Consider the following 9,242-nt stretch of genomic DNA (forward strand, 5'->3'; position numbering starts at 1 on the left):
GAACTTTCCTAGTTTCAGCGTTGAAGGTCCTGCGTCCCAGGAAACTCATCAGTCGTGGGAAGATGTGGAGGGTTAGCCACCCCACGGTGACACACGCGGGAACACCCCTACCGCATCCTGTCCCCGCCGCTTCTTGCCTGCGGCACCAGGCGGCCGCCGGGGACGCTGTGGCGCGCAGGCGCCGCTGGAGAGGCACTCTGGCGTTGCGGCGTAACTGCTGCTTCCGCCTTCCCGCCAGCCCCTGCGCGCGCGTGCGCGGTCGGTGACCTTTCTGACTTGACTGCAGGTTTGTGGTGGTCTCTGAGGCGTCTGTCCTGCGCCAAGGTGAGTGCGGGGACATAGACCTGGCCCCCGAGGTGCGAAGTGGCGGGGGCGGGAGGAAGAGAAGCCGCCTTGGCCCCAGCTGACCTTGGGGTCCCATTCCTCCGCCGGCACACGCCTGGTTTTCCGCCCGGCCTCCCCTTCTCTAAAGGGAGACAGGCCAGGGTCGGTTGCCAGAGGGAAGCATCGCCTAGGCCTGCGCCGCGTTTCCCTTCTTGGCGTTAACGCGCTCAGTGCGCCTGTATCTCCCACGCTTTTGACAGGGAGCGTCCCCTGGCCTTGAGAGATTCCGCTGCCTAATGCGGAGGCTACGCAGAGTTAGAGAAGCCAGAGTCCAAGCCAGGAACTCTGACTCCACATCCAGTCCCTTCTCTCCTTTATAACTCAAGTTTCCTTGCACCACCCTTGTCCTCCACGTTATGCTGTACGTGACAACTGGGGTGAGGCAACAGGGAAACAAGAGATCGTATGGTGGTGATTGAAATTGTATGGAACTCGCGGGTGAGACATTTCCCATTTCCAGTGTCCGGTAATAGTTTGCCCTTAATGTAATGTGCCAAAACTTTGCAGACTTAAGTGGATACACGTTTGACCTATGAATCAGATGGATTTTTAAAAGGTCTGGTGCTGTAAAACTGACACACATTCTGCCTGGGCAGAATGGACTCAAGAAAGTAGGGGCCGGCCAGGCTTGGTGGTTCACCCCTGTAATCCCAGCCCTTTGGGAGGCCGAGGCGGGCGGATCACGAGGTGAAGAGATAGAGACCATCCTGGCCAAGATGGTGAAACCTCGTCTCTACTAAAAATACAAAAATTAGCTGGGTGTGGTTGCTGGCGTCTGTAGTCCCAGCTACTCGGGAGGCTGAGGCGGGAGAATCGCTTGCACCCAGGAGGCAGAGGTTCCAGTGAGCCGAGATCGCGCCATTGCACTCCAGCCTGACGACTGAGTGAAACTCCGTCTCAAAAAAAAAGTAGGGGCCCTCGTTTTATTATATATTAGGAACGTGTAGCCGGGCTTGGTGATTCACACCTGTATTCCCAGCACTTTGGGAGGCCCAGGCGGGCCGATCACAAGGTCGAGAGATCGAGACCATCCTGGCTAACACGGTGAAACCCTGTCTCTACTAAAAATAAAAAAAAATTAGCCGGGTGTGGTGGCACGCACCCGTAGTCCCAGCTTCCCAGCTACTCAGGAGGCTGAGGCAGGAGAATCGCTTGAACCCGGGAGGCGGAGGTTGCAGTGAGCCAAGATCGCTCCACTGCACTCCAGCCTGGGTGACAGAGCGAGACTCTGTCTCAAAAAAAAAAAGAAGAAAGTAGGGGCCGGCTGTACCCAGCCGTTCACGCCTGTAATCCCAGCCCTTTGGGAGTCCAAGGCGGGCGGATCACGAGGTCAAGAGATGGGGACCATTCTGGCCAACATGGTGAAATCCCATCTCTACTAAAAATACAAAAATTAGCTGGGTGTGGCGGGCGCCTATAGTTCCAGCTACTCGGGAGGCTGAGGCAGGAGAATCGCTTGCAACTAGGAGGCGGAGGTTGCAGTGAGCCGAGATGGCGCCATTGCACTCCAGCCTGACGACCGAGTGAAACTCTATCTCAAAAAAAAACGTAGGGGCCCTCTTTTTAGTATGTATTGGGAACATGTTACTTGTCCAGGCAAATATGGCAACTAAAGTCAAGGGGAAAGGAGGGGGAAAGGTATTTGTAAGCTACTGTATAGCAGGCCCCTGTTGCACTGGGGACCAAGGGTAATTTTGTAAGATCATACCAGGATGCCTGGGCCCCGAGCAAAATGTCAGGATGACTCAGTTTCTTTAGTCCCTTCTTACCGTAGCCATTGTACCCTCCCAGTTTACTTTGCCCTTTTCCTTCTAGACCCTCATCTGACCTTGCTCTGTCCGAAGCCCCTAACTGGCCTAAATGAGGGCATCATTTTTAAGTCTGCCTTCTGTTAGAATCCCAGTGGCTTAGTATTAATTATAGCCATCAACTGGATATTTGTATCAATTCTGTTACTGCTGTGATCATTCACTGAATTCTTTGTTGTTGTTGTTGTTGTTGTTGTTGGGGGGCAGGGGGGAGTCTCACTCTTGTTGCCCAGGCTGGAGTGCAGTGGTGCAATCTCTGCTCACTGCAAGCTCCACCTCCTGGGTTCAAGCGATTCTCCTGCCTCAGCCTCCCGAGTAGCTGAGATTATAGGTGCCCACCACCACTAATTTTTGTATTTTTAGTAGAGACAGGGTTTCGCCATGTTGGCCAGGCTGGTTTCGAACTCCTGACCTTAAGTGATCTGCCCGTTTTGGCCTCCCAAAATGCTGGGATTACAGGCGTGAGCCACCGTGCCCAGCCCATTCTCTGGATTTTTATTCCATACCAGGCACTAGGCTGGGTCCTTTAGGTTTCCTCTCTGAATTACATTGACAGCCCTGTGGGGGCAGGTGGAGGCATCCATGTTTCACAGAAAAAGAAACCTCTGAAACAACAGCTAAAGGGACTTGCCCAAAGTTGAGAGCTGACCAGGGAGAGCTGGTGTTGGAGCCCAGGATTCCCAGGCTTCCAGACCCATTGGTCCTGTAGAATGCTTCCTTCCCAGTCATTGCAGGGAGACAAGGGATTCATTCCTTGCCTCTGAACTCTTCTAGTCTGGGGCTTCCGGAAACCTCTGGGTCTTGTTTGGATCATCTGTGACACATTCCCAAAGCAGGGCTGTTAGTTTCTTGGAACCTCACACTCTATCAGAGCATTCAAGTACAGTTTGAGGACAGGAAATTTGAGGGCGGACTATCTGCAAGGTGTTCCAGGAGAAGGACACAGTCACATCCTGCAAGGTCACACCTCAGGCCAGCCTTCACGACCATCCTTGCCTAAATAAGTCCTCTCATAGAGAAGAGCAGGAAAGCAGGTGTTGGAGGCAGGTTCTCGTCATCGGGAGCATGACGTACAGATTTGGTGTGAGTGCAGTCCTGCTAACCTCCCACAGAACCTTGGGCAGCTTTCCCCAAGTACCCATTTTATAGGAGTGGAAAGCAGTGTAGGAAGTAAGTACGAAAAGCACTTTTAAAATGCTGTTAAAGGGATGGAAACAGAACTAACCACATCAGGGCAGTCCCTGTGGTGGCTCTGGCCTGGCCTCCCTGTTCTTGCCTGACTCAAGACACTAACTTAGTTCCTCGTTCGGTGCCCTGTGGTGCTCCTGTGTCCAGTAGCTTAGCTCCCACAGCGGGGGAGGAATCAAAGGGGCTCTGCAGCCCCCACCAGCTGCCCTCAAATCCCATCCAGGCCAGTTCCAGATTCTAAACTGAATTTTCTTCATGATATTGTCAACACAGGAAACAAAAAAACCCTAAAGCAAAAAAAAAAAGAAAAGTTGTTAAGTTTAGAGAACAGTTTTAGAATAAAAGCTAAACTCTATGCTATCCTCCAAGGCCCTTAAATGACCTGTCCCATCTTCCTTCCCATAGTCCAGCCATGGTACTTTATGTAACAAGCATTTAATACATAGTACCAGACACTCAACATTTGACATAGAGTTACTCTATGTTATTCTCCATAACAACCGCTTGAGGTGGATCCTGTTTTTATCCCTGTTTTACAGATGAGAAAACTTAAGCGGTTTAAGTTAGCTAGTAAGTGACAGCCAGGATTTGAATCTGACACCGTGGCCTCCCTATTCCTTCCAGCTCTCCAAGTTCATTCTGACCTCAGAGTCTCTGCCGATGCCGAGGATTCCTCTCCCAGATATCCTGACCCTTTATTGTTTCTCAGCTCCTAAAACAATGTCTGGCACCTAGTACATGCTCAGTGCACATTTGCCAATTGTTTCGGTGATTTGAGGGCCGCCATTGACCTTTGACTAGGTTGGACTTGTGAAGGATTCAGTGCTGTCAAGCCGACAGGCAGAGCTGCGAAGTGTGGGAAAGGGCGAACACGGCCAAGCAGTCGGATCCTGTGGAGCCTGAGTAGTGATGTGAAAGGAGCAGTGAGTGGGGCTCAGGTGTGGGCACAGGGAGGGTGGGGCAGAGGCGGCATTACAGGTCACAGTCAACGCACAGTTCGTTCGTTCGTTCGTTCTTTTTTTTTTTTTTGAGACGGAGTCTCACTTTGTCGCCCAGGCTGCAGTGCAGTGGTGTGATCACGGCTGCCTGCATCTTCAACCACACAAGCTCAAGCAGTCTTCCCACCTCAGTCTCCCAATAGCTACGACTAACATAAAAAATTAGCCAGGTAGGCCGGGCGCGGTGGCTCACGCCTGTAATCCCAGCACTTTGGGAGGCCGAGGCGGGCGGATCACAAGGTCAGGAGATCGAGACCACGGTGAAACCCCATCTCTACTAAAAACACAAAAAATTAGCCGGGCGCGGTTTTGGGCGCCTGTAGTCCCAGCTACTCGGGAGGCTGAGGCAGGAGAATGGCGTGAACCCGGGAGGCGGAGCTTGCAGTGAGCCGAGATCGCGCCACTGCACTCCAGCCTGGGCGACAGAGCGAGACTCCGTCTCAAAAAAAAAAAAAAAAAAAATTAGCCAGGTAAACACCACCACACCTGGTTAATTTTTTATGTTTTGTGGAGACTGGGTCTCCCTATGTTACCCAAATTAGTCTCAAGCTCCTGGACTCAAGTGACCCTCGCACATCAGCCTACCAAAGCACTGGGATTACAGGCATGAGCCACCACACCCAGCCAAAGCAGTTTCCAAGTGAAATGAGAAGTGCTTAGATCTAGTCATTCCTCACAGCTATTTGACTGTAGTTTAATAGACCACTTCAGATGTTAAAAAGCATATTAAAATGAAAATGAGGGCATCTAATTTGGGGTCTATAGTAGAGAGTAAATTGTTGTTTTTTTTTTTGAGATGGAGTCTCACTCTGTCGCCCAGGCTGAAGTGCAGTGGCGCGATCTTGCCTCACTGCAAGCTCCACCTCCCGGGTTCACACCATTCTCCTGCCTCAGCCTCCCGAGTAGCTGGGACTACAGGTGCCCGATACCACACCCGGCTAATTTTTTGTATTTTTAGTAGAGACGGGGTTTCACCGTGTTAGCCAGGATGGTCTCGATCTCCTGACCTCGTGATCCGCCCATCTTGGCCTCCCAAAGTGCTGGGATTACAGGCGTGAGCCACCGCACCCGGCGAGAGTAAATTAATAAAAAGCATTATTTTGAGACCTGCACGTATAAGCAAACTGTAAGTTCAGAATTTAATGGCTTTTCCTGATCAAATTCAGTAATTCATTAAGTAACTACCTTTATTCATTAAATAAGTTCTGTCATAATTGGCAGTTCTTATGAAGTGACCTCGTTGTCTTATGTCATCTGGTTTGTATTTAGCAACAGACTTCAAGATGGAGATACAGCTGATCAGAGTGTGCCGAGCCTGGCATTAGTTTCACAAGGAAATGACCATGCCCTGGCCATATTCTTTTTCAGCTTTGAATGTGACATTCATAACATGAAGATGAGAAGATACTAATTTTTCCATTTAGACATTAAAGTAATTTTCAGTTCAGGGCATGGCATCAGGGTGGGAGAGGTGCTGGATGAGCTCTGTGATGTAAGGAATGAGAAGTGGCTAGGATGGCCAAAGGTGGGAGGAGGGGGCCCTGGCGATGGGTTGAGTTGGAAGAGCTGTGGAAAGCATGAGTCCCAGGCCAGGCTCTGTGGCTCACACCTGTAATCCTAGCACTTTGAGAGGCCAAGGTGGGCGGATCACTTGAGGTCAGGAGTTTGAGACCAGCCTGGCCAACATGGTGAATCCCACCACTACTTTTAAAAAAAAAAAAAAAAATGGCCGGGCACAGTGGCTCACACCTATAATCCCAGCATTTTGGGAGGCCAAGGCTGGCAGGTCCCCTGCGCTCAGGAGTTCAAGACCAGCCTGGCCAACATGGCGAAACCCTGTCTACCTAAAATACAAAAATTAGCCAGGCAGGGTGGCACGCATCTGTAGTCCCAGCTACTCGGGAGGCTGAGGCAGGAGAAGCGCTTGAACCTGGGAGGCAGAGGTTGCAGTGAACCAAGATTGCACCACTGCACTCCAGCCTGGGCGACAGAGTAAGACTCCACCTTAAAAAAAAAAAAAAAAAAAAGGCGTGAGTGCAGAACAGGCCTGACACAGGCAAGGCTCCCTGGTGGCCGTGGGAAATAGGGTTGAACTTAACAAATTAATATCTTCTACCAGTTAGGTGTAGAGCAATAATCATTCTAATTTTTCATCACCGTGTTCATTTTCAGATGCTTCAAAGTTTTATTAAAAATGTGTGGATCCCCTTGAAACCCTACTACACCAAAGTTTACCAGGAGATTTGGATAGGAATGGGGCTGATGGGCTTCATCGTTTATAAAATCCGGGCCGCTGGTACGTTTCTTTATGTTTGATTTTTTTGAGGTCAGGAAGAAAATGATTTTCAAAAAGAATCACAATTCACGTTGTAAAGGAACTATGGGGTTTTAACTAGGTATGAACATCAGAGCTACCTATAGTCCTTCGTAAAAATACAGGGAGCACATGTCAGCTATAAAAGACATTTGGGGACAGTGGGGAATTTTTTTGTTTGTTCATTTTGTTTTTTTGGAGACCGTCTCTTACTCCGACACCCAGGCTGGAGCGCAATGGCACAATCATGGTTCACTGCAGCCTCCACCTCCTGGGCTCAGGTGATTCTCCCACCTCGGCCTCCCAGGTAGCTAGGACCACAGGTGCCTGTCACTATGCCCACCACCACCACCACCTGGCTGTTTTTGTACCTTTTTTTTTTTTTTGGAGAGATGAGGTTTTGCCATGTTGCCCAGGCTGGTCTCAAACTGCTGGGCTCAAACAGTCCTCCAGTCGTGGCTTCACAAAGTGCTGGAATTACAAGCATGAGCCACAACACCTGGCCCAATTGGGGAACTTTGAACAAGACTTTAATATCAGAATTGTGAGTTTTCTTAGGTGTGAGAGTGGTATTACATTCGTTTTAAGAGATGAAGTCTAAAATATTTAAAGTATGGTTTCATGGTATGTGGTACCTTTTCAACTGTTCTGAATATTTGAAATTTGTTTGTAATAATATGTAGAGGAGAAGAATAACCACTTGGTTCTCAGTAGAGCAGAGCAGTGTGGCCCAATCACATGTTACTAAGCCGTTGATTACAAAGAGGAAAGAGAAAACTTTATGCTGCGAGACTAGAGTTTAGGACGTTGTAGAGGGTAAGGAGCCCTGCAAATTTGAAAGGGCTATTAGCTGTTCATAGAACATATTTAATAGGAATTTTACCATTTCGTGGCTATAAGACATATTTTTTGAACGCTTCCTGAATTGCTTTACCTAAGCTACAATGCCTTCAGCTAAATGTTAATTTTGACAAAGGCATTTTTATAAAGCATTGATATGACTGATTTTTTTTTCCTTTCTTTTATTTTAGATAAAAGAAATAAGGCTTTGAAAGGTAAGATTTTTGCTTCTGAAAATGGTTGGGAATGGAAAACACCATCATGTCTTTTCGGGACAAGGCATATCATTGTTCTGAATTGAAATTGATACATGGTTCAGTACATATGTAAGATGCAGTTGAAATGCTTCACAGCTTGAAGTTTGCTGTGCCTGCTGGAAAACAGAATTCTGAATTTCTGCTTTTTATAGTCAAGTGGATCAAGTAAAACTTCCCAGGAGTAATAGAGGAATGGATGAATTAGAGGTAGTCGATAGCATCACCAATAGGGAAGCGCAAGTGAGCTGTGTGAGCATGCTGTCCTAGAAGTTCCCTAATGATGTGGTTTGAATGGTTTTGGTTTGTTTTTGTTGTTTTTTGTTTTGTTTTGTTTTGTTTTGTTTTGTTTTTTGAGACGGGAGTCTCGCTTTGTTGCCCAGGCTGGAGTGCAGTGGCGCGATCTTGGCTCACTGCAAGCTCTGCCTCCCGGGTTCACACCATTCTCCTGCCTCAGCCTCCTGAGTAGCTGAGACTACAGGCATCCGCCGCCACTCCTGGCTAATTTTTTGTGTAGAGTCAGGGTTTCATGTAGCCAGGATGGTCTCGATCTCCTGACCTTGTGATCCACCCGCCTCAGCCTCCCCCTAATGATGTGTTTTTAATGGTTTTGTTTTGTTTTTTGTTTTTGTTTTTTAAGACAGAGTCTCGCTCTGTTGCCCAAGCTGGAGTACAGTGGCACAATCTTGGCTCACTGCAACCTCCGCCTTCCAGATTCAGTTCTCCTGCCTCAGCCTCCCAAGTAGTTGGGATTACAGGTGGGATTATAGCCGCAACACCAGGCTAATTTCTTGTATTTTTAGTAGAGATGGAGTTTCACCGTGTTGGCCAGGCTGGTTTCGAACTCCTGACCTCAGGTGATCCACCCGCCTTGGCCTCCCAAAGTGCTGGGATTACAGGCGTGAGCCACAGCACCCGGCCTTTAATGTATTTTGAAAGAAAGCGCCTTATAAATTTAGGCCCAAGTGACAATGAAACTGTAGCCATTTGAATGTTACACAAACCCAGGACTGGCTACATGAGTTTGAGGAAGAGGTATTTCCCTGCCCCTCTCTTCTTTGCGCTGTGGGTGGCCACTGCTGTCTGTTGTCATTATGTGGGCCCTTAAGCACTCTGGGTGTTTCATATAGAAATAATCCTACTTTTCAATAGTATTGAAAGGTGTCGTTTATATTTTTGGACTGTTGATCAACTTTTTTTGATACTTGTTTAATAAATTACATCCAACTTGTTCCTTCCTTCTTAAATTGTATTTATACATGCATCTCTTTCAAAAGCTTCGGCGCCTGCTCCTGGTCATCACTAACCAGATTTACTTGGAGTACATGTGAAAGAAAACATCAGTCCGCCTGTAAATTTAAGCAAGCCGTGTTAGATGGGGAGCGTGGAACGTCCCTGTACACTTGTATAAGTACCATTTACTTCATGGCATGAATAAATGGATCTCTGAGATGCA

General features: G+C 48.3%; 1 protein-coding gene across 2 annotated transcripts; it reads left to right on the forward strand.

The window, feature by feature from the left end:
• The first annotated feature begins 213 nt into the window (after positions 1-213).
• ATP5MJ (ATP synthase membrane subunit j) lies at positions 214-9,242 on the forward strand. 2 transcript variants are annotated; one of them, XM_011755000.3, is made up of 4 exons: positions 214-324; positions 6,551-6,674; positions 7,724-7,747; positions 9,064-9,242. In XM_011755000.3, the coding sequence occupies exons 2-4, from the start codon at positions 6,551-6,553 to the stop codon at positions 9,090-9,092; spliced, it is 177 nt and encodes a 58-aa protein (XP_011753302.1). In that variant the 5' UTR covers positions 214-324; the 3' UTR covers positions 9,093-9,242. The 2 variants fall into 2 exon arrangements, with proteins under 2 accessions (XP_011753302.1, XP_011753303.1); XM_011755001.3 differs by lacking the exon at positions 214-324 and adding an exon at positions 5,381-5,504.

The sequence above is a fragment of the Macaca nemestrina genome, chromosome 7 (assembly GCF_043159975.1).
Source record: "Macaca nemestrina isolate mMacNem1 chromosome 7, mMacNem.hap1, whole genome shotgun sequence".
Taxonomy (NCBI): domain Eukaryota; kingdom Metazoa; phylum Chordata; class Mammalia; order Primates; family Cercopithecidae; genus Macaca; species Macaca nemestrina.